The following is a 25,948-nucleotide window of genomic DNA, read 5'->3' as shown; positions in this document are numbered from 1 at the left end:
GGTGGGTGTGAGGATCCATGATAATATGCAGAAACAGGACCCACCACACAGCAAGTCTTCAGCAATAGTAGCTGCTGCTGCTGCAGTAATTGTTGCTGTTGTTTCTGACTTGGTTTTTCCTACTGGGCCCGGAAGGAATCAGGAAAGGACTCAGGGCCTATCATTAGAGGACCTGTTCTTGCCTTGGTTCCAACACTTTCCCACTAGGTGACCATGGACAACACCATCTATCCTCTCTGAGCTTTGGTTTTCTCTCAGTACAGGCAGATAGCACCTGAGCATCCAGATTTTTCATAGGATGAGATGTAGAGAAGCACTTTGGAAATCACAGAGTACAGAACAAACTGAGCTGCCACTACTTCTGCTGCCCTGGTCCCACACCCCACTGCCCATACCAGCTGAGGGCCCTGGTTTCCGCCCCTGAGGTTTTCCACTCTTGCCTGACCTAGACATTTGAAGCTACATAACACCCAAGGGGGTTTCTACTGCCTGTTCCTCTCCCAGGCCCTTTTCCTGCCTATGGTTTCAGCCTTGCATAGCCCTTCCTCCTCAAACAAGCCTGGCTATGGCCTGAAGAGCTAACGGGCTCAGCTTCACCTCCACCTCTGCAGAAAGAGACCTTGTAGACAGTTCTACTCTTATCCCCAGCTTCCCCTCCTGCCCCCATCTGGGCTCTTCCATCTTGGACAGTGCTAAGGTAGCTTTGCAGACACTCATGCCTGGAAATCTGGGACTCTCACCCTCTTCTTCCATTCAAACCATTCCCAGGATAGTGCTGATTCCATCCTGCAAGGCTTCAAATCTGTGTCTCTTTCCCCAAACCCAAGTTCATCATCTCTTATCATTGCCACAGGATTTGAAATGGTGTCTCTTAAATTTAATTTGTCAATCAGTTTGAACCTGATCAAAAAATTTTTGTAGCTGCCCACAGCCTATGGGAAAATCTTTCAACACCAACGTTGAACATTTAGGATCCTCAGTGAAGAGCCCCCAGCCCCCATTCTGGTCTCATTGTCCCTACTTATCCCCAGGCTTTGGCTACACTGGGCATTGCCTACCACACCTGAGCCTTCCCTGCTTCCATATCTTTCTCAAGCTGAGCTCGCTGCCTGGTATGACCTTCCCCCTCTCTACTTATCCACAGTCCACTCATCTTTCTATACCCAGCTCAAATGTCACCTCTCTATACATCTCCACCTGAAGACCTCAATCAGAAATCATCTCACACCTCCACGAAGTCCCAGGGTACTATGCTCATATTCCCATCACAGCAAGGACCACATTCTGCCTTCCATTCTGGCTTTTCTTTGTGTCTCCCCCCCACACTCCTGTTTTATGGGCTTGATTCCACAAGAGTACAGTCTCTACGTCTTTGTAATAATGATTTTAATAATAATGAGAGCTATCACTTATAGATCCCTCACAGTGAGCCCTACAACACCATCATGCAATATCCTACTTAACCTTCATAAGGACCCAGTGAGGTAGATTCTGAACCACTCCCCATTTTACAAGAAAGGAAACAGGCACAAAGATGTTATGTGGTCCAAAAGACAAAGCTGAAATGTCAAGCTAGGCTTCTCTGACTCTAAAGACAGTTCCCTCAACTGCTGCATATTACACAGCCTTGCTTGTCTCTCTAGGGCTCACTGGAATCTCCTGGGAAGCTTTGAAAAACAGTGATGCTTGCCCCACTCCCAAAGAGTCTGATGTTGTTGGTGTGGGCTGTGGCCTCCTGCGTGATTCTAATGTGCATTGCAACCAGAGCTGAGAACCATGGCTCTGGTGCCCATGGCTGAGTGGCTCAGTCTGACCTTCTGGGTCCAGGCAGGATGTAGCCTTGGAAGTGGGATTGACCACACGTGGCAAATCTCATCACCATCTATGCCATTTTGAAAAGTGAGTCAGTGCCTTATTTTTAACTAACCACTATGGAGGAGACAGTAACACGGGGATGCGCCAAACAAGATAACCCAAGGTAACCAACCCCAGGCCCCCCACAACACACACACCCAGGAATTCTCTTCCTTTGCATTTTTACAGTCATTAAAGCCCTTAGTCCCCTCTGTACCCTTCTCAGCATATGGAGGAAACAGCACCCCTAGAATCACTGAGGCCAAGAGGAAACTCATAGCACATCCATTTTACAGATGAGTAAACTGAGGCCAAGAGGGGGAAAAGGATTTGGTCTGGACCACATAAAGTGGCAGGACCAGAGCTAGAACCCAGTTCTCACTGACATTCAATATGGATTTCTTTCTACCCCAGTGTTATTCCAGCCTCTCCCTGCCCCTCACTGGCTGGGTGGCCTTAAGACAATTAGGTCACCTCCCTGAGCCTTGTTTTCCATTCCTGCAAAACAGACATGGATTCTAATGGCTCCTTGCAAGGATTATACGAGGACCAAATGCAACAGTTGAGCTGGGACAAGGAGAGAGAGTGTGGAGTTATTTACTGATCAGGACAAGAAAATTAAATTGGTGAGAACCAGTCAGGACTTGCTGCCTTGCAGGAACACATCCTGAGGCTCCCCTGCTACATCCCCAGGAACACGTTGGCCCGTGGTCTAGCCACCTGTTGTGGTCTGAGTTCTGTCCATCCTGCATCTTTGTTCTGAGTCTCTGTCCAGGCCCAGCATGACAATTTGTCCCCAGCCTCTGCTCACCTCTGCTTCTTAACTTGTTCACAGTGGCACCAACAACAGCCTCCTGGAACCATTTCCTCCCCAGGCCTCTGAGGCCACACCAGCCACCTCACACACCACACTGGCCCTTTCCCCAGGCAGCTTGTAAGAGCAGAGAACACACAGGCTCTCACCCTGGTTCTGCCTCTATCTGGCCTCATGACCTTGGGCAAGTCACATGACCTGTCTAGACCTCAATCTCCACCTCTGATAAATGGGTCTAATCCCATCTACCCCATTACTGCACAGGATATCAAATGAGCCCATGCGTAGCAATGTGAGCATTGTCTAGAGATAAACAGCACACTGTAACATTTCAACATGACTAACAACAGCCTACTGGGGTCAAATTAGGTTCCTATTTACACCTTAGGTCTGGCAAGTGTGGGGACAGAGCCTGTCCTCCCTGTCAGCCTCCCCCAGAAACACTTGGCCAGGGTGTTTCAGCTGCTGCTGCTGTTTAGCTGCTGGAGGACTTCTCTGATGTAGCAACATTGTTGTAATTGGGCAGGTGGTGCAGGCACGTGAGGTGGCTGGAAAAACCAAAGCTGAAGGGATAGGAAAGGAGGAGCCAGAATGAACGCTGGGCTCAAGACAACCCCAGGCCCGAGGCCACCAGACCTCACAGAACAATTGTTGCAGCATTCAGCTTGCTCCAAGGGGCCACTGGAGAGACACAAGGAGGTGCCCTTTCTGCCTAACACAGTGATGCTTCCAAGGTACGCTGCGCTCCAAGCCTGCCTCCCTGCTGTCCAGCCTCATCACCCTGCCCAGGTGCCCTGGCTAAGGAGGGAGATAGCACTTGCCACCACCAGGGTCAAGTTTGAAAGTCCTTAAAGCACAGGGTCTGCACCGTGTTCAACTATTGTTTCAATCCTGCTGTGCTATTTAGTGCTATTTACTATTCAGAATAGTTAGAGGGTTTTAGTGGACACCAATCAATCAAAGGGATGCCAGGATAGCAGGGTACCAAGGTCCCCACCTGTGCCAAGCATTAACCCTTTAATTATTGGATGGTGATTATTCCAAGGGACTCAGAGGAGGGGCCTGGGTGAGCATAGCAGTTGGAGGGCACTTGGGGGCTTGGGACCATGGCTACTTATCACCTGGCATGGAAGGGTTTTTAACAGCTAGAACAGCTATACCAGTGACTACCAACTGAATATCTTTTCCACTTAGATTTAAATGAACTAACTATATATCTTAGCTAGTGTCTAGGTTTCCCTTTCTGCAAAAGTAGGGGAACAATGACCCCGACCAATCACATATCAACTGATATCATTCATTCATTCACTAAACAAACATCTGCTGAACACTCACTATGAGCCAAGTACTACGAGATTTGTTCGAGATACAGGGTTGAATGAGAGCTTGTTGTTGCTCTTAAGGGATTCCTAGTCAAATAAGTCATGTGAATAAATATTGAGTAGGCCGACCACAATTAAGACAGGCATAGAGGGTGAAGTGGAAATCAGAAGAAGGAGGGCAATGAGAGAACTTTCTGGAGATGTGCTATTTGAACTGAGTTCTAAAGGATGCATAGGAGTTCGATAGATCAGATCGAAAAAAGGATGTTTCTCAAAGCAGGGATGGCAAGAGTGAAGGAAGGGTGACAAGTGACTCAGAGACGATTCAGGATGGTGGGTACAGAAATGCACCTGGTTCCCTTCCTGGGGGCCACTTACCTCTTGTTCTGGAGAGGCAAGCACTGCCTGTTTCCTCCGTCTCGCTTCCTTGGACTCTTTCTCAGTCTCCCGGACCAGTTGCCTAATGAAGCCCCCTGGGATGACAGAGAAAAGGGGAGGGGGCGAGGACGGTGGAGGGCTCTTGTCCTCTTCCCGAATCTGTTTTGCAGAAGCAAGAAAGGAGAGAGCTTAGTGAGTGATCCAGCCGAGGCAATTCACCCTTCAAAACATTAGCGATGGAGCCTGGGAGAGGCCAAGGAGGACACACGTGACCAAGCCCATGTATGAGGCCACAGCAAAGCATGGCAGTGGGACTCTGGGAGGCCCTGAGACAGTGTGTAAAAATGGAATGTATGAGCAGCAGAGGTTACGCCAGTCAGTGCAATTTCTGCCTGGATCGAGTCTCCTTCTGATATGAGTTTGGACGTCAAGGTCACTGGTTCCCTTCTTTGGCATGGGACAAACCCATCTCTAGATGTACCTGCTCTGAAAGGAGATTTTCCAGTTTCCAGAAGGGGATGGGTCACAGGGAAGGTCCACACTCTCCTGCCTCATCTCATCTTGTAGTTAATATAATAGATTAATCACTTCATTAGTCACAGTAATCACTTACTATGCACCAGGAACATGGCAAGGTAGGGAAGGGTTTGCAGCCATGATTTCTACGAAGATCCAAACCTGTGGCTCTAGCCCACTGATGCAGTATGTGGCTTCTTGATGGCCTTAAACCAGGACATGGGCAGCCAGGGGCTCCCTAGCACTGAGTCCCAAATCAGGCAGGCTGGACACTAGCATTTTACCCCAGAAGTGTGGCCAGGCCAGAGCTGGCTGGACCTAGGTTGCAGCTGCTACCCCTTTGTTGGCCACAGTGACTTTGGACACTGAGGCATGGGACCAGCTGTGGCCAACTGAAGTGTGTCTTTAACATGCATCATTGTGAGATTGCTCATGAGAAGGGGGGAAAAAATCACCAGTGCTTTATATGGAAGAGGCACGCAAGCTTAAAGTAAACTGCTTATCAAGGTCCTGTGTGTGTGTCTGGCAAAGACTTGCTCCCTGCAGGCCAGCTGATAGAGGGGGAAAAAAAGGAGATAGGAAAGTCCTGGAGACGAGGCAGAGGCCATGGAATAAGGCTGGTTGATGCCCACATTGCCCAGGAACAGAGCAGCAGGGGGCATGCACAGCTGGGCCCCCACTTACACCACTTTCTTTCTTCCCTCCTGCTGCAGGACTGAAACCCACTTTGTAAGTAAGAGTGAGTCTTAAGGCACATTCGACAGGTGCCAACCTCTGCTACTTTCAACACTAACCTCAACACTACCCCCAGATCAGACTGGAAGGGGCAGGGACAGCCAGGAGGCAGCCAGAAAGAAGCTTCTCACCCACTCCACTCTTCCACTACCAGCTGATCAGATCACATCCATGGGGGTGGGAGGAAGGGTGGAGGAGAGAGGGTGTATCAGAAAAAGAGGCAGCCCTTCCTGGTATCTCATGGGAAATAGAAAAGGAAAGGAAGGAATAGCTGGGGAGAAGGGCCCGCTTCCAGTTCTCCCTGGTGACAGAAGGCAGGGACCACGGAAACCATACCTGTGGTGTAAACCTGGCAGCCAACAGCTCTGTCTCTGCCTCGCCCCACCCCCAGGCTTTCCTCCTTCCATGCAAACCCCAGTACACATCAGAGCTGCCATGAGGATGGAGATGGGACAGCTGGTCTACCCGCATTTTCCTGCCACCAACTGATGAACAGGGAAAGACCAGGCAGCCATGGGAGGAGTCAAGGGTATGGTCATTAATGCTTAGTTGGGTTGGAAAGGCCATAGCTACCCAAGCTGGCTGGGAGAAGATGGAATGTGGGGTTGGACATGCCACAAGGAGGGCTGGATGTCAGACACCCTGCCCAAGGTGGGAAGGGAGAGGCTGAGGCACCAGGCTGTGACTTTTTCTTTTAAGGGTCGAGTCGGCCCCTGTGGCTGTAGACCCAGCCCTGAGCATGACTTTCCTTCTGCTCCCACAGGGCGAGGCGCGATGAGATGGCCATGCTGAGGCAGTGCCAGGCCGTGAGATGTTGATGAGATGGAGCTCCCTTCCAGACAGCACGGAACGAGGTTCTGCAGACACACACAGCACATGAGGTGGAGGGGCACGGGACAGGCACACAGAGACATAGGGAGAAAAGAGAGAGACAGATCAGCTCATGGGCCCAGCCCCGTTTTCACCCCCACCAACACCATGAACCAAGACCGCGTCGGGGAACAGGCACAGCCAGGTACAATAACTGTCATCTACTACTGCAAGGAATATCGTCAGCAAGGAAGCCACGGAGTGGATGTGCCCTGACATACTCTTCGTCTTGACCTCACACTTTAAACTTTTATTGAGGTGTAACATACGGTCAGGAAGATATGTAATCATACGCGCATAGCTCAGCAGCTCTTACAAAAAGAACACACCTATATGAACAGCAACCTAATCAAGATTTGAAAATTATGATTTTATTTGTAAGAAGTCCCAGAACAGGCATAGCTCATCTGTGGTAGTGGAGGTCAGAGGAGCTTTATCTTTTGTCTGAGGAGGAGCACAAGGGAACTTTCTGGGATGCTGGAAGTGTCCTATATCTTGATCTGAGTGACTGTTATACAAGTGAATCATATGTAAAACTTCCTCCGGCCGTACAATTAAGATTGGACATTTTACTAGACGTAAATTACATCTCAATTCAGAAAATAAACAGAACATGACCAGCCCCCTAGATCCTCCCTCTTACACCCTTCTGGTCCCCTCAGGAGCAACCACTATCCTAACTTCTAACACCGTGAAATAGTGGGGTTTTCTTTTTTGAGGGAGGGGTTGGCGCTGTGGTTTGGCTATGCAAATTAGGGGAGGGCAGGAAACTGGAGCGCTCAGTTGGTCCCACACTTTGGGAAAAAGATTTGAGAACCCTAATAAATGCTCATAACTTTTGACCTAGAAAGTCCTCTTCTGGAAAACACATTTGAGGAAGTAATCCTAAACCAGAAAATTTCATCACTGTGGTGTTTGTAGCATCGAAAAAGCAGACACAACATCCAATATAACTAGAGAAGGTCAGACAAATTAAAGCACATCCAACTTGAAGTAACATTATGAATCCACTAAAAAAGGTGTTTAGGAAACATGGTTTTTAAAAAGCTTAACTGAGGTATAATTTATATACCCTAAGATTCACCTTTCGTAAGTGTACAATTTGGTGATTTTTAAGAAATTTACAGAGTTATACAACTGTCACCACAATCTACCTCTAGAGCATTCTCATCACCCCCAAAATGACCCCAGTGCCCATTTACATTCACTGGCTATTCCTGCCCTCAGCCCCAGGCAACCACTAATCTACTTTCTATCTCTATAGATTTGCTTTTCTGGACATTAGATATAAACAGAATCAGACAGTATGTAGTCTTACTTCTGGCTTCTTTCACTTTGCACAATGTTTTTGATGTTCATCCGTGTTACTGTGTGTATCAGTGCTGCATTCCTTTCTGTTGCTGAATAGCATTCCATCCTATGGATAGAGCATGTTTTCTTTAGCACGCACCAGCCGAGGGGTATTTGCGTGTCTCGACGTTGGGGCCATTAGGAGTAATGTTATAAATAGCCATGCATTTTCGTTTCTTGTAGATGGACTCCTCCAAGTGAAATCACTGGGTTTTAGGGTAGCTTTCCATTTTATCTTTTTAAGAAACTGCCAAACTGTTTTTTAAAGTGGCTGTACTATTTTTCACCCCCACCCCCACCCCAATCCTGCAGTGTATTCAAGTTGTTTGGAAAGCATTTGTAGCGACACTGGGAGGTGTTCGTCACCAAAGTCTTAGTGGAAGTGGCCTTGAGTGCAGGACGAGGCTCCTTCTTCTCACCTCTAGCTCCGGGCTGGGGCTGTCCTCTGAGCAGTGTCCTTCAATGACCCCTCCCAGTCCCTTCCCGGGGGATGCCCACTCCCCAGCCCCAAATGTCAGATGAAGACTGAAGGCTGTCAAGCACTGACCAATAGTTTTCTAAGGCCTTGTGGGCCTGGAAGTAGCCACCTTCAGTGACCTGTCCACAAGAGGACAGCTTGGGCAACGGCCCATCCTGGAGGCTGGTGGGGTGGAGAGCTGGCTGGGCCCCAGCCCTGTGCTGAAGCCCGTTCTCATCATCTCACGAGAGCCCATCGTGGACGTCCCTTTCCAACTCTGCGTTCGGAAATGCCCCGTTAGTAGTATGTCGGCACACATGGGAGTGTTTACTCTACAGAAATAGGCAAATACTACTAATCAGAGCTTCTATTCAGGGAGCTGGCCATTAGACAGTTACCAGCACATCGCTAGGTGAGCACATCACCAGCACTCCAACATGGAGGAGGAAATCTCAGGATCAGAAGACCCAAGAAAAACATTCAGTTCTGATGAGGTCACAGGCCCAAGGGGAGACCCCGGAAACAAGTCCAAGTGCAGGCAGCCAAGTCTTTACCTTAAGAAAAAGTCCCCCACATGTGGACTGTCCAGTTTGCAAAAGCATGTGAGAAGCACATGAAGCTGGCACATAAAGCATGAGGCCAGATCCGTGGGGAGAGGAGCTTGGGGAAAGGGGGGGACAAAAGATACCCTCCCTTCCCTGCCAGTCCCCTTGGGAGACACTGGAGAGGCCCCCGGGTGACTCATGGGCTGCATGTCTGAGGAGCAAAGCCTGGGTTATGAATAGGCCTGGCATGAAGTGGCTGCCCTGGCCACTGCTTCCCGCTTTCCAGCCAGCCTAGGGCTGGCCAGGTCAGTGGCTGCTTCCCAAGAATCACCCTCAGTCTCCAGGCTCCAAGGGGAATCCCGGTTGTCAGTCTGGGCCGTCCTCAGCCCCAGGGAAGGGGGCGATGAGAGGGAGCTCAGCGGGGGCCTCGCTGCCAATGTCCTGCCCCTCCAAGTCTCTGGGCCAGCCCCAGTGACCCAGGGCCAGGAGCCAATCCTACTGGAAAGGCTTTGTCAAGCCTTAATTTAAGCAAGTGTTCTTATCACCACAGTGCGTTCCAGACCTGAAACCTACACCTGCCTCATCAGCTGCTGTTTTAAGCCCATGCGCAGTCCCTAGACACTCCAAATTCGTGGTACAAAGTCACAAGTCTCCCCTGAGGGGTGAAGGAGGCTGGTGAAAGGAAGGACATCCCACAGAGCCAGAGATGGCTTGACACAGTGTTCTGTGTACACACGCTGGCTCCGAGTTGCCCTATGGGGCCCTCCAGACTCCCCACTTTCATCTCCCAATGTCCAGTCCCTGCACAGTGGCCAGACCTCCAGGGACTTCTTTCTCCTAGGATAAATGCCGCGGTCTTTATAGCAGCCTACAGGGCCCTCACAACCCCCTGCTCTAATAAGTCTCCCTTTCTATCCTCAGGGCCTTTGTACATGCTGTTCCCTCTGCCTCAAATGCTTTTCCTTTCTCATGGCTTACACTTTCACCTCCTTCAAGTCTGTGCTCGGAATCATCTCGTCAATGAGCCTGCCCTCACCCATTTTAAAATTACAACATAGCACCACCCCATCCTATTCCACTACCCCTCCAGAACCTGCCCCTACGAGGGCCAGAATTTTTATCTGTTCTGTTCACTTCTGTACCTCCAGCTCCTAGAACAGTTCCTGGCACATACTTAGCTCTCAATAAATATCTGTTGAATGGATGAATGAGTGAGTGAGTCAATAAATGATTAAGAGTAAGGCTGAGAAGGAACAGAGCAGCAGCCTGTGACAGGGATTGCTGACATCCCCCTGTGCTGTCTGCATCCACATATAGTGTGGAGCACTTTATCATGGCCCAAGTTCATGTCCTATGGGACGCCAGGAAGCTTTCTAAGCCTCAGTTTTCTTAGCTGTAAAATGCGAGGCCACCCACATGTTAAGCAGGTGCCTGATCCCTGATAACCGCTCTCAGTTGTGTTTTCATTTTCACTTAACTCCATGGTTAAAGCTGGCCTGGCAACCCCAGCACAGGAGCCAGCACAGGATGATTCCCCAACATTTAGGACTCCAATATTTAGGAAGAACCAGCTATGTACTAAGCACTGAGATGGATCCTCATACCTAAACTGCTCCCCGACCCCCAGCACCCTTAAATTCCTACTGGACCTGAAATTTATCCATTATCACACTTCAATCCCATAACAGCACTACATGGTTGGCATCACCCTGTAGAGCAGATAGCAACTCAGAGAGGTAGAGGCATTTGCCTGTGGTCACCCAGCAAGAAGGCTGGGTGAGACCTGCCCCCAGGTGTGTCTGACTCCTCCCACACATGCTCAGTTCCTCATCAGTGATGATGACCGAAGACCAATCTGGGGCAACAAGGCCAAGGCTCAGAGGTACCTTCCTAGGCAGTAGGCACATTCAGGGAGAGGGCTGGGTGTGCATGGGGCACTGATATTTACACAGCATCTGATTGGTGTTAGTCACGGTGCTGCATGTGTTGTGGTCAGGGGATCAGAGAGGTTCGCAAATTCACTCAAGGTCATACAGGAGGGAGTATGGATGACCTGGGTGCTGAAATCCCTGTCCCTTCTGCTCCACCCTGAGATCTCTGCCCTCCCTCCCTCAAAGGGGTATTGATGATAGTACCAAGAGTACTTTGGTCTTGCTCTGTGCTGAGAACTTAGGCAGATCAAGTCCTTTACTCTTTCCCAACCTCCCTTTAAGGTGGATTTGGTGAGTAACACCATTTCAGAGCACTTGGGCAGAATGAGGAAGTGCCTTGCATGCAGCAGGTGGTGGGACTGGTTCTTGGACCCAAACGGTCTGACTTCAGGGGCTGTGCTCATGACCACTCTAATACACTGGCCCCTCAGCATCTCCTGCCACAGTGCCTGGCATGTGCAGCTTCTCAGTAAAAGCTACATTCATTCTTTTCCCCTCCTTGGTTCCTCTTCATACCCATGATCTCTCGTGAGCCTGTTGGGCCACCTCCTCTGTGACATTGTCCCCACGAGTGCCAGCCATGTCACCCTCCAGGACTCTAACAGCCTCCTGCCTCCTCCTCCCAAACACCCCCTATCACCCTGCCCCCTTCCTGCTATACTGGCCACACGGCTTAGGTCTCTATTCAGTCCTTTATCATTTCTACCTTCATTTAGAATTCTGTCTTGCCCATTGTTTGGTTGCTGAGTGTCCGTGTTTATTCCCCGCAAGCCCCCAAGGTCCCTGGAGGCAGACAAATATGGTTGGCCACTATGAGCACCAGCTCAGAGCTGAGATGCTCAGTGGGGGTGAGCTGCCTGCTTGATATCTGGTCTCTCTGACAGTCATATTGGAGGCCAGGATGCTGGGAGAGTTGAAGACAACACCTGTAGCCACCAAGCTGGGTGTATCCCATTAGACCCTTCAGATACATCTTCTGCCTCTCCTGAACCTTGCTCTATGCCTGTGGATCCTGAGCCATGTGGACTCTACCAATGGGCTTGTTTGCTTTCCAAATTGCAGGTGGCCTCAGCTAATGGGAATCCCCTGCTGGCAGGAAATCAGAGGGCATCTGTGTCTCAGTGCTCGATCTCCCCACTGTGCAGCAGTGGGCTGGCTGCCTCCTTATGTGAAAAGCAACTTCAGGCTGCCCTTTCACTCTCTCCCCTCTCTTGTGCTGACAGCAGGCACCTCCCTGCCACTTCCGGCCCAGAGGAAATAAGTAATGGCTCCCAGAGTTGCTAGCCCCAGAGTGCTGCCACACCCCTTAAAGGAGGGGTCAGCAATTTTTTTCTGTAAAGGGCCAGATAGTAAACCTTTTGAGCATTGAGGGCTGTAGGTTCTCTCTCGTAACTATTCAACTCTGCCCTTGCAGCTCAAAAGCAGCTGTACACAGTATGTAAATTAATGGATGTGGCTATTTCAATACAACTTTATTTTTAAAACCAGGCAGACAGATGGATTTAGCCCTTGGGTCATCATTTTCTGACCCTTGCCTTAATGGTTACATTGCAACCTGCCCACACATTGGTAAATAGTCCCTTTCCTAAACTTTTCAAATGGCCCCACAGGAGTGAACCTTCTGTGTCCTACCAGAGCCCTGACCATTTAGTTGCCTGGCCCCCTGGAGAGGAGGAGCTGCCTGGGAGAGAACTGGATAACAAGGACAAGGGGACAGCTCCAGCAGCCACATGACCCACTCTCTCCAAAGGCCACCTTGAGGCTAGCCTGCTTTGTGCCCCAGGGGTCTGAGCACTAGGAATTGGGCCCACCATCCCCCTGGGCTCTCTTGCTCTCTGGCTTTCCCTTGAGTTTTTCAATGAAAGGCTCTGGCAAGACACCTGCAAGTGGGAGCAACTAGAGATCAGGGTATATCACCCCCCCACACACACTCTACCGTGCTCCCTTCATATCAGGCCCTAGCTTTGGCAAGGGCTTTTTCTCTATCTACAACTGCAACCCCTTCAAGCAGTACCTCTCCATCAACTCCAGCTATTCCTAGGTTCCTAATTACCTTTCCTCTCCCCTGCCTCATCAGGTCCAAGGCTAATAAGGAATTCCACCACAGCTAGTGTCCGAGTGCTTCAACATGCTTTGTTGGTTTTCCTAACCCTATGCACATCTCTTGGGAGAATTCCTTCATTAAAAAGGCTCTCCAAAATACCAGTTAAGTGGACTATTTTCTAGGAGGTCTTGACTAAATAGCTTTCAACTCAAATATCAACTCTGATAGATGGGTAGTGGTTGCTTGGAGTGTTATACAGGCGGGACTCTGAGCCTTTATCTGAGCTCAGTGGGAAGGAGTGCTCTGACTGATTATTAATGTCTGCTGGGTGCACGGAAGGAGGGAATAGTGCACAGTGCTATCTGTTTACCATCTACAGGCTAAATGGACAAAAGTGACTCTCTTGATTCACACACAGCCCAGCCTATCTCACCAAAGCTGTGTTTGGTGGCCAAGCAACCAGGCAGTAATGGAAAGGGAATGTACTCAGCATGCAGATCCACCCTCCCCCCCAACCAATCAGGGTAAGGGCAGCCTACAGACAGCTACTAGCCAAGGATTCAGGCCACACTCACAACAACCTGTATTATTCTAGAAAATGAGAAAGGGGGAGGGGTTGAGTGGGCAACAAAGGCAGGAAGGTTGATGGAAGGAAAAAGAGATATTGAAGAGAAGGAGGGAGGAAGACAAAAGTGGGAGAGGCAGAGAAATGAAGAAGAATGTAGGAAAGAGGTCCGCAAGAGGAGGAGCAGACTGGAATGCCAACGCAGTCAGAGAGCCATGGGCACCTGCCATGGAGGGAGCCCCAGGGGCCTGGCCCCTCGCAAGGAACTTCCTGGATGGAGAGTCAATGAGCTCCTTCTTGGTTGTGTTCATTGATGGGGAACTCATTACTAAGTAAGATATTTGATGTCTGCTCTAATGGCTTTCCTTCTTTGGAACCAGAGCTACAAAAGGCCCTTGGAGGCCATAAAACCTGCCTTCTCTTATCCTGGCATCCATGGACCAGGGAGGGGAAGTGACTCTCCTGAGGTCCTACAGTTCCAGACGATGGCAGAGCCAGGGTCCTCATCTCCCAGTGCCCAGGTTCGTCAGACTCTGATCCAGGTATAAATCATGAGAGTAATTTTTGTCCATTTAGCCTGTGAATGGCAAATAAATAGCATTGTGTGCCATTCTCTCCTTCCGTGCCTGGGGTAGACATTAATAATCAATCAGAGCACTCTTTCCCACTGAGTTCACATAAAAACTCAGAGTCCTTCCTGTATAACACTCCAAGCAGCCAGTACCCATCTATCAGAGTTGATATTTGAGTTTAAAGCTACTTATCCCCTGACTGTATCAGTTAAAATCTTCCCAGAAAGTGGCATGATTCAACTGGTATTTTGGAGAGACTTCTTAATGAAGGAACTCTCCCAAGAAATATGCATAGGGTGAAAAGAACCAACTTCCTCCTACTTAGAGAGCTCCGTCACTGGTATAGCCACATGCTCTCTCTGGAGCAACAGAACAACCAGGTTAACCACTTTTCCATATGACACCGACGGAATCTTCTCCCTATTTTCTTATCTGGAGTCTAATGACTTGATTTCTCAGATGATATGACTTCCAGATCCTTCAGAATAATGGTCACTGTTTCCTGGGAGTGGACGTTTCACTCCACAAGAGGCTGGCCTGGGCAAATGCAGTGGGCATCCTGCCCTTCAGAGGGCCAACATCAGTCCTGAAAGTCTCAGACCTCTCAGCCTGGACCCCATTCTGACTGTTGCGGAAACTCTCGGTGCTTCAATTCCTCCATCTGTCAAATGGGAGCCCTAGTATTTCTTACCGACTTCACAGTGTGGTTTGAGTACTAGATACTCCATATACCTGAGAGCCACTACTGACTTTGTCATAAGGCCCTTTTGCAGCAACCATGTTTCCTGTTGAATCAGACTGAGTCCCAGGTCAATTAAAATCTCCAAATGCTTTGTATATCAGTGGCTGACAAGTCACCATCCCCATCCCCCAGCCTTCATCCCTAAATCATGCAGTGGGTGTTTCTTAGAGAAAAATCTCGGCTTCTCCAGCACATCAGCTCTCCCCTCTACATATCTGTGTTCATCCCGCTGATCGAGGCTGGACACATGCTCCTTGGCAACCACCCTTGCAGACTGATGAGACACCAGGCCTCATGCATGGGCCATATGGCCTAGTGCAGGGAGGACCAATAATATTTCTTTCACATGCCAGCACTGACTGATTTGTAGTTGAGGGTTGCCTGGCTGGAGTTTGGTAGTTGGAAAGATCCTGAGCTATTCCTGGACTCAGTAGAGAGGTGTGCTGTGATTGACTAGCAATGTCTGCCATGGGCATAGGAGCATTTAGGGGTGGCACTGGTGCCAAGTATTTGCCATTTCCAGTCTGGTGTTCCCCCTGCCACAGTGAAGCAAGAAGCTGGTCAGACTTTTGCTGGGAGGTTCTCCTGACTGATTTAGAGTTTCAGTACACCAGCAAAGGGCTAATTTTCTAACCCTTACTATGCTGCTACCTAGAGCTGGGCCATTTAATATAGTAAACACTAGCCACATGTGGCTAGTTAAATTTAAATTAATTAAAATTAAGTGATAAGATTCAGCTTTCAGGTTACATAAGCCACATTTCAAGTGCTCAATAGCCACATGTGGCAAGTGGCTACCAGATTGGACAGCACAGATACAGAAGATTTCTATCATCATGGGAGGTTCTACTGGACAGAACTGGACTGGACCAGTGGTTCTCACCAAGTGGTGACTGCCCACCAGTAGACATTTGGCAATGCTTGGGGACATTTCCAGTTGTCACACTGCAAAGAAGGTACTACTGGTATCAAGTGGGTAGACAGGGATGCTGCTAAACATCCTAGAGTGCGCATGACAGCCCCCCACAACAAAGCATTGTCCAGCCCAAAAAGTCCATAATGCCAAGGTTGACGATGGTATAGAACCCTGGTCTAGATAAATAATGGCAAGTGGAAAGGAGCATTAAGGGGAAAAGAGGGCAAAATAATCTTTGCTTTGAACAATAAGTTGATGTGACATAGAAAGAACCGAGAAAATGAGCCACCACTGTTGACAGAAAACCAAGAGGAAAAGCAAATCGCTAACCTACTCTGATTCTCAGTTTCTTCCTTTATAACACTGGGACAGTATCACACACCATCCCTTGATAATCAATGGATTAAATGAGGCAGTGAGTGTGAACGGGCTTTGTTATCTGTTCCTGTGAAGCAGGATTGCGTAATTCATTGCCTTAGCCCATGTTGTTTATTAGATTAGACTAAATATTCCAGCCCCTAGCAGAAAGGCACAGAGGCCTGGTTGCATTTCTCTCTGCATGACTTTGTATCACTGAAGCCTCCAAAGCTCACCCTGGTCTTTAAAATGGGACTAATAACTCATGCCCAAGCTCCCAGGAATACTAAGCATGAATGTGACATTTATTCCCATTCAGCAACCATCTCTTCCTCTACTCAACAGCAAATCCAGCTGCCTCCATGAAATTGAAGCTCAAACCCCAGCTGGTTCCCAAGAAACAGCTGAAAATGCACTCAGTCTTTTGTGGGCGGAGATGAATTCTCCTGGGACCCTGAATCTTGAAATTCCTGTTAGCTCAAGCATGAGCACTGCCCATGTGTTCAGTAAACCCACCTAGCCAATTCTTGATCTTTACTCCATTGCCAGAAACTATAGTTCTTAAGAGTAATCAAGCACAGTGAGAAGTAGAGCAGAAAAAGAAAGTCACGGAGCTGCGTGAGTCATGCCCTGGGGTGGGGGATGATTCAGATGAAGCTGATGATGTCTCTGGATCTTTCAGACTGAATGGTGTGTGTGGGTGTGTTTGTGTGCATGCATGCACACATGCACATGTGTGTGTCAGAGAGAGAGAGACGGACAGAGAGAGAGAGAGAAAGAGAGAGAGAGATGTGCTTTGATATGCAAGGGCATTGTTTGTGTAACAAAATTCATTTTTGTTGCCTCCATTCAAAATAGAGCTGAGATTTAATCCCTTTCTTTGAGGCTTAGAGGATGTTGAAAAGGTCTCGGGGGTGGAGGTAATAGTTAGGATTGGGTTATTATTTCTAACATGGGAAGCCCCAGGCTGCTCCCTAAATACCAGCTTTGAATGCAGGGGCTGATCTAAGCCCAAGGCTGTCACTGCAGAGCTGTGTGTCCTTGGGCAAGTTGCTTCCCCTCTCTGTGCCCCCACTGCCCCAGCTGTAAACAGAGGAGGTTGGCAGCACTCCAGGGGCCCTCTACTTGTCTCAAACCCATAACCTACATATTTCAAACAATTCAATCCCACTTACTTTAAATATTAAACATACACCATACACCATAGCAACTAATCATCTGCTTAAAAAGGACCATTTGGACCGTTATTTTTATCTACCAAAGACTGGGTAAAACAGGACCTGATGAAGGGCTGTCTCACGATGACCTTGTAGAGACACAATCAGAGTTCCTGTCCTTTGGCAGCTCAAGGCATTTCTCTTCAGCTTCAGCTTTGGGACCCTCTGTTCTCATCTCAAAATGCTACAGAAGGGCCTGATATTTCCTCTGGGCGAACACTGACCTAATAAAATCTTTGCAAAAGTCCAACCCTAATAAAGCTCTGTGCATGTTTTCCACATTTATGAAATGACATGATGAGTTTTGACATAGTGGATGCTGAGCAGTAGCCATCTGTGCTTTTGTTAACTCAAACCAGAGGAAAGGCTGTTCTCCAGTTCAGGTGAGTACAGAACCACCTGCAAGGTTTTACTCTTTTCCCAAGACTGTATAATATGTTTGGGATGAGCTCAGGAATCTGCATTTTACAAGCACCCTCTCTGCGGCCTGGCAGGTTTGATGGGTAGGTAGTCAACAATCCACACCAGAGAAACGCCTTTCTGGATGTTGAATCCTGGTAGGGACCTCAGAGATGGTTTTGCCCAACCCCCTAAGGTGTTGGAAGGGGAAACTAAGCTCCCATTGGGGAAGGGACTTCTGCAGGGCCATGGAGTCAGCAGAGCCTAAACCAGACTACTCAAAGTGACCTGGCCTGTACACAGGTCACACCAAATATCTATTGATTAGTGACATGCAGCTGCTCAGAGGCCTGGAGACCGGGAGACCCCCTCTCCTCTTCTTCTTTTTCCTCTCTCTTTCCTCCTTCCTTTGCTATTATTTTCTAGAAATCTTTTATAGCTTAAGACCATAGATAGGTGCCTCTCTCATCCTCTCCCCCAGTGCACACTGGACATATTGCCCAAACACAGGGGAATACAACTTAGGTCAGTAGCTAAGACAGCACCCAAGGGAACCACCACACTGTTGGATGCTAAATGCTTGAGTGGGATGTTCAGCCTCCATGAGCTGTGCCCTGAAAGGAGCAGGCATCTTCCTGGATGGCCATGGCACAGTTTTCCAGGCCCTGCAGGATGGAAGCCCAGACTCCTGCACAAGCAGGTCAAGGCTAGGCTGGGCAGCTCCAAGCTGATGGGGAGTAAATAGGACTCTTCCCTCCCAGCCTCCTCCGAAGTTGCAGAGAGGTAGTAGCCCTGAGGCTGCAGAGGTCTTGGTGACTCCTGGGAGGGAGCTCCATGTCAGTGGGCCCCCTCCCTGCCCCACTACCTGGGCCACTGAGACCTCTGGATCATCTTTATTCAAAGAAATGCCTGGGGAATGGGTGTTCAAAACACCTCTCAGAGCTCAAGTAAGCACCATGTGAAATTGAAACCCTCGGCCATGAACCACCATTCCCCTCCCCCTACCACTCACACATGTTTAATTGGAATTTTTTAAAAAAACATTAAAACTAAGGCTTAGACTCAGCAGGGTGGAAAATGTGAAAGGGAAAAAGTTTGGCTCCCTGGCCGTAAACTGAAAACCAGTTAAGCAGAAATCACTGGTAGTTGAGAAAAAATATAAACCCTGGCATCTGTCGGCTGAGAGTCAGCAGTGGAAGTTAACTCATGACTCTGACATATTTTTTTTAAATGATCAGCAAACGGCTGGGTCCTGACAAGGGTGATCTTTAAAAGTGTCCACTTGCCCCAGCATTTTGTTCTAAAATCCTTCCACAAAATACTCTTGTTTTCAAAGTAAGTGACATGAGCAACCCATGAAGGGAAAAGGCCTTGGGAGCTCTCGTCACCAGAAAGGCCAGAAATAGACAAAAGACCAGAGGCCTGTCACTACAGGCCCCAAAATCCCATTCCGGAAAATTAAAACTTGCCTCTCAGCTCACAAGGTGCCCATCGTGTAACCCAGCCCGACAGTACCTTCTCCACAGGAGGCCGCGGGTCGCAGGAACTACTATCGTCCAAGAAGTGTGCGCAGGTAGCAGCAAAGAGACCCCACCAAGCCGGCAGAGCAGGGGCACAGGAGAAGCAGCAGAAGCACCCCTCCCCACACACTAACACACATCCCCTTCCCTGACTGCTCCTCCCAGGTCCGCCCTCCCCCACCCTCCCCCCACCCTCTTTTGGGGCCAACGTGATAGCAGCAGCTGAGTCGACAAGTCATTTCTAAAATTAGCCCATGAGCTCCAGGTCTGGCCAGGAGACAGCAGCCGGAGTGGCCGTTGACCAGGCAGCAGAGATCATGGACATATTTGGTGGCATGGAGCAGGGGAGGGGACAGCTCCGGACGCAAGCACATTCTCAACCGTCATCCCTGTCCCGGGGCAGGCTGTACACCCACACTCCCGCCTCTGTCCACATAGAAAACTGGAGGCCACAGGAATTGGGCAAGGAAGAGAGGTGGCTGGACCCCTGCAGAGTGCCCGACTGTCCATTCCATCCAGACTCTGGAAGGAAACAACTGGAACAAATGCTAGGGCCTCTTAGTAAACAATCACTGTATGTAAACATGTCTAATGCATAGGAAGTGGTTATCCCATGCCAGGCACCAAGCTGAGGGCTTTAATGAACTCATTTACTGTTCCCGACAACCCAGTGACCTAGGATTTCCACCACCCCCATTTTACAGATGGGGAAACTAAGGCACAGAAAGGTTAACCAACTTGCCCAAGGCAGTACAGATTCAAACCCAGGGAGTGCTGGTCCCACAATCTTAAGAACGACACCAAACTGGGTGCTCTAAAAAGTGCTTCACCTGCTGCCTGAAAAGAGAAAAGTAGGGACTTTAATAGATTAAGTAAGTCAGGCAGGTCCACACAGCTAGCAAGGGATAGAGTCAAATCCAGGTCTTTCTGATTCCAAAGACTGGATCATCGAATATGACATGCTCTTTCTTGTAGGAATCATTTCAACCATTACTACATGTTGTGGCTCTTCTTTCCTCATGACTAATCCAGCAGTATTTTCCCAAAATACACATTTCCATCTGGGTCTTGAGAATTAGCATTCAATCAGAAGTTCATTGAAACAGTAAGTGCAGGCTGCTTTGGAAATGGCAGTCTATACAATACAGAGGAGAGACTGACGAGTGTTCCCAGGCTGCGGAGAGTGGCATGGGACATCACAGGCTGCTCCACGTGAAGAGGTTGCAAACAACAGGTGTCAGAGAGCTGTTTTTTCCATATTGTGCTAGATCCTTTGACATTGCAACATGAACCCACCTTGTGCCAGGTCCCAAACCAGTCTCCTGAGGCTTTTCTGCCCTTGATATCTTTTCATGCCTGTTGGTCTTAAATGGTGGGATTCACATGCAGAAATGATTCTCAGACTCAGGGATGGGGGCTGTCCATAAGCCATGATGTGACCTGCAGTGGTGGTTTTGTTGACTTGAAGAGAACTGTCCATCCTGAGGGGGACAACACAGTATGTCTTTGTTTACCTGCCTGGTACCTGTGGTGGGTGGATTTTTGCCAACCAGGACAACCAAGTATGACTTTGTGCTATGATTGAGGGCAGCCCTAAAGCAAGACTTTTCACCTAGCCGAGCATTTTTCTCCCAGTCTCTAGGCTTCATTCCCTAGATAAGAGGAAAGGACTGGAAAGTAAAGGCATTCTTACCAAGGCATCCAGAGAACTGGCATTTTTGGCTCGTCCGATCCAGTTAGCACGGTGCCACTGATCAAGTGGATCATGGTGCCATTCTGTGCAGTGTTCAGACACACCATGTGGCCATAGTTTCTTTGGGGCAAAGACCAGAGGAATCATTACTCTACGCATCTGCTGTAGGGTCACTCACTGGTTCTTTCCCTAGAGATCTGGCCTCTTTTGCACTCAGTGAGTTCTGGGTTCATAAAATGACCAAGGGATTGTGACGTTTTATTGGGACAATTGACTTCGGTCTCCTGATCATCCTTAATTTGTTTGATGGTATGAACTTTGTGGACCCTTGTTGGTGGCACCTTAAAATGCTACATTCTATTAATCATCTCCATATTTCCTGTGATACTCTCCCACGTTGCCACTCATGGGGTGATTGCTCCCACCTGGCTTCTGATGATGAAGTGCCATCACCTGGCCTCCATCATTTTGGGGTCCAGTCATACCCATTGCTATCAGAGAGCTATGTAGGTGTATGTGTACATGTGTGTCTGTGTTCATGTGTACACACACATTTATGTGTACTGATAAGCTGGAGAATAGTCACATGCGTGTCTGTGTGTATGACAATCATAATAATCCTTCCACGTAGGTGATTTTGCCCCTAAAGGTCCTTTGGCAATGTCTGGAGACACTTTGGGTTGTCAACACTTGGGGGTGGGAATGCTTCTGGCATCTAGTGGGTAGAGGCACAGGACAGCCCCCTCCCTGCCAACAAAGAATTACCTGGCCCTAAATGCCAACAGGAAACCCTACTCTACACAGTGCCCATCCCAGGGCCCCAAGGAAGAGGAGGGTCTTGGGAAGCCCCATCTTGTCATAGCCCACCAGTACCATCATGAAGTCTACACTATGCATATAGGGGGAAGGATTTGGGAGGAAGAATGTGTGAATTATTAGTTTGGAATAACAGCAGAAAAGACATTCTCAAATTGCGTAATACAAACAGAGTTTAATAAGGAGAATATCTACAATCATGGGTAGGGTTTGGGGAAACCAGCAAGGAAAATACAGATGGTCTCTGACTTGCAATGATTCAACTTATGACTTTTTGACTTTAAAATGGGTTTATCTGGACATAATCTCATCGTAAGTCTAGGAGCATCTGGATTTATGATGGTTCAATTTACAATTTTTCACCTTTATGATGAGTTTATCGAGTTATTAAATGCATGTTTGACTTAAAATATTTTCGACTTACAATGGGTTTGTTGGGATGTAACCCCATTATAAGTCAAGGAGGATCTGTATAGATCTCAGGGGCTAGCCTCAGCAGGGAGACTTTCCCACCTATACATAGATCTATATAGAGTGGCTATTGACAGGGGCTGTAACTAACAGCTGTGGGAAGAGCTGTCCCAAGGTTACCTGGAGTGGGGAAGGCTGAAGAATAATATTCCAACTGCATTTTCATCCTGACTCTGGTCTCCAGAGGTGCCTCCCTCTTCTGAACCTAACCAAAAGTTAGACACTAAGGGAGCCTGCTGATCTACTCCATACAGGCAAGCCTCCTGGGGCAAAAAATATAAAAGTATTGTATGAATAACACAAGTCCATTGTGGACAAGCTAAAAGAAAAGAAATCCATCATGATCAGATGACTTGCAGTGTCACTAACCCCAGGCAACCACTGTTACCAATTATCTAGGCTTCTAGATTTTTTTCAAAGTATATACACATTTTCCAAAATAGAATACATTTGGTCTTGTGCCCTAGTCCACTTAATAATATATTGTGAACATCTTTCTACATAGATATCCACTCATGTTTTAAAATAACCCACCAAAAATGTTCTCTAAATAGTACTTTTGACTTCTTGTACCATAAGAAAAGATGTCAAATATGTCACACACACATACATAACTCTGTGTGTGTTCCTGTGTGTGTGACATATAGTACACAAGCCTTCAAACTTTCCTTCCCCCAGAATTAACCACTATTCTAAATTTTCCATTAATCATTCACTATTCTGAATTTTGTGTTAAACATTCTTTTTCTTTCAAGCTTATCATCTATATAGTATCCCTAAATGATATAGTATTTAATTTGCCTCTTTTAAACTTTGCGTAAATGGAATTGTACCATACATATTATTCTGTGACTTTCTGTTCTTTCATTCAATGCTGTTTGGACGTCAGTGCACGTGACTACTTCATTCATCTGTGCTTCTTTGTGCTATTCTGTAGTACAAATATGCTGCAATTTTTTCATCCATTCTACTGCCGATGGACAACTAATCTGTTCATGATTTTTGTCTGTTATTACAAACAACACTATCATAAATATCCTTGCACACAACTACTGGCACACTCATGTAAAATTTTCTCTAAGAGTACACACAAACAACTAGCAATGGAATTCACATGTCACAGGGTATGTACATGTTCAAATTGTTTTCAAAAGGGCTATGGCAACATGCACAGAGGTAAGCACAGAGAATACCATTTGTTCCACATTGTCATAGCACTTGAAAATTATCAGACTCTTCATTTAAAATTTTTGTCCTTCTGAAGTGGAAATTAGTCATTTGTAGTTCCCTGGTTACTAATAATGTTGTGCATCTTTTTGTGTTTCTTAGTTTCCTTTTCTGTGATTGTCTTTTTGGCCTTTGGCCTATTTTTTTCCATTGAATTATCTGATTTCTTATTGATTTATGGTAGTTCTTCAGGTGTTACACCAACTAGTCCTTTGGTCATATTGCAAATATCTTCTCCCAGTTTTATGGCTCATCTTTCACTCTATGTGTCTTTTAATAAATGAAAGTTAAATCCTTATAATCTCCTTCCTTGCCTTTTTGGGATTGAGGGTTTTCCATTCTACTTTTCAATTTTTTTAAATCAGTTTGGAAGTTATCCACTATTTCCATTCTTTCAGTTGTTGCCCTAGAATTTTCAATGTGCAATTTTAACTTAAAGTCTAAAATGTATCCACATTTTCCCCAGTTGACATTTTACAAAGCGCTATTAGGCAGCTGAACCAAGATGAATAGGAAAATGCTTCCTGGTTTTTGCAATTATCATATATCCTTTTTCCCCCCCTTTGCAGTTAACTCACATTCATTACTAGTTCTCCCTGCCAGGTTGATCTCTGGTGAATAAGCTAAGAGCTTACATCTTCAATTTTGAAATCTGATGATGAACCTCAGGACCACCTCTAAGTGCAATGTTTGGAACGACTCTAAAAAACCAGTAAGGACCAAACACCAGGTACTTGTTTCTGTGACTTCATCTCCTAGGCCCAGCCAATAGTGAGCTCAAGACAATAGAAACATGAAAGGGGAACCCAACAGGAACAGTCAAGGAAATGTCAAGAGTTAGACCAGCTGACAATAAAGAGGTAAAAATAACCGCACCTCTGCCAGGTGGACAGGACTCCCTGAATCTGCTTCTCCCTACAGAAGGAAGACCTCCCAAAAGCAGCACCATCAGAAACCCAAGTGCAAAGCTGAACTTGAACCACAAGCACACCTGCACTATATGCAGTTCCAGTTAAGGTTGGTGTAAATCTATACTTTTAAACACATTTCAATTCTATAGATGTAACGCATTTTCCTTACTCAGTAGCTGCACCTTGACTGACCCAATGGCATGTTTCAAGGGCATTAGGAAGGGAGACACCAGAGTAACTTCCTGTCTTCTCTGGCAGGCACCCAGCTCTGCATGTCACTCCCGAAAATGAGAAGTGGGAAATCCCCTCCAATGCCTGGGCTGCTGACTTAATGGGACTCCCCAACCTGGCACAGTGAGGTATATTTTAAAATATGCTGTGTGGATCCACAAACACTTCAAAATATTAATAAAAATAAAAAGCAAATCTGCATTGAGTGAATACTGTGTACCACACACTGCTCTGAATGCTTTTTATGTTTCCACTTATTAAATCCTCAGAAAATCTATCATGGATACAGGGTGTGTGCTCTCATCGTCCCCACTGCATAGGTGAAGTGGTGCAGGTACTGGAAGGTTACTGGGACTTACTCCCAGTCCACCCAGGGAGTAAGTTGGGGAGCCTGGTTTAGCTCCTAGACAAACTGACTCCACTTCCTTCTGCCAGATACTACCTCCAGGCAGAGATGTGGTTTACAGGCTATCAAGTTGGGACTGTGTCTACACATGGAAGGATCAATGTCGAACTGTTTTATTCAGATACTATGGTTAAAAAATAAAAATGTAACCATCAGTCATTTGAAATACACATAATTTAGACACAATATTTCCTTGCTGTGCTTATCTGCCTCAGTTTCCGGTTTCGCTTCTCTATTACAGACCCATTAATAGGAGCAACTGAATAAATTTCCCCTCAAGGACTTCATTAATTACATGCAAGTCTAAAGATGCATATAGGAGCACAAAGTAAAGTCTCAGGGTTTGATTTGGCTAATCTGATCTCCAGAAATTGTCAGCCTGAATAATTTGGACTGAAAAACTTTTGTTCATCTCTGGTATTGACTGGTAAAAGTGCCTAGAGAAAGAGCCGTGGTTACATGGTTCTCCTTCAATTCAGTACATAGTTCATGCCCAGGCTAAATCAGGAGGGGCTCCCACGTTGAGGAGTACACAGTTTTAAAGGGGAGACTAATAGAGCCATCCATAATGCAGAGTGGGAGACACCATGGACACGGAAGGAAGAGCATTTCCTTTCTGAGCTCCAAGTACAACCTCCATGCAAGTCCCTTATACTTACCTTTAGTCAGAGAAGGAGGATGTTTTTGGCTAGAAGTGTCCTTTGAGATCCTCTAGTTCAACGCTCTTAACTAAAATGAGAAAACGGAGGACCAAAGAGTTTGCCCAGAGAGACTGTGCTGGGAATTGAGTCCCCAACGACATTTCCCCTCCTTCCCGATCGATACCAAGGGAGTGACTTGATTTCTGCAGCTCTCAGTAGGGGTTGGAGGCTTTGTTGCTCCAGAGCAGCCCTTGGTTATAGAAAAAGTGTCAGACAAGGCCTCCATTCTGGCTGCTGCCTTCTGCTCAGGGAGCTGGCTACACCCTCCCTAGCTGGGTCTTCTGTCAACGATTTCGCGAAAAGGTTTTCAAATCAGCAAGTGCAAATACACTCCAGGGAAACTTGTTGGCTGCATGGACCAGTGACTTCCTTCCTTCCTGAACTAGCA

At 47.4% G+C, this 25,948-nt stretch overlaps 1 protein-coding gene across 6 annotated transcripts in view; it reads right to left on the bottom strand.

Moving 5' to 3' along the window:
• Window positions 1-19,267, bottom strand: part of MYO18B (myosin XVIIIB) — a 280,263-nt gene extending 260,996 nt beyond the window's left edge. For all 6 annotated transcript variants that reach the window (XM_063086857.1, XM_063086860.1, XM_063086861.1 and 3 more), the window contains exons 1-3: window positions 19,100-19,267; window positions 6,370-6,476; window positions 4,369-4,529 (exon numbers count right to left, since the gene is read on the bottom strand). In XM_063086857.1, coding sequence (XP_062942927.1) covers window positions 4,369-4,529; window positions 6,370-6,406 — 198 coding nt within the window. In that variant the 5' untranslated portion in view covers window positions 6,407-6,476; window positions 19,100-19,267. The remainder of the gene's footprint in view (window positions 1-4,368; window positions 4,530-6,369; window positions 6,477-19,099) is intronic.
• Between the last annotated feature and the right edge of the window lie 6,681 nt (window positions 19,268-25,948).

Source organism: Cynocephalus volans, chromosome 2 (assembly GCF_027409185.1).
Source record: "Cynocephalus volans isolate mCynVol1 chromosome 2, mCynVol1.pri, whole genome shotgun sequence".
In the NCBI taxonomy this organism is placed as follows: Eukaryota; Metazoa; Chordata; class Mammalia; order Dermoptera; family Cynocephalidae; genus Cynocephalus; species Cynocephalus volans.
This window is presented reverse-complemented; position numbering and strand designations above follow the sequence as displayed.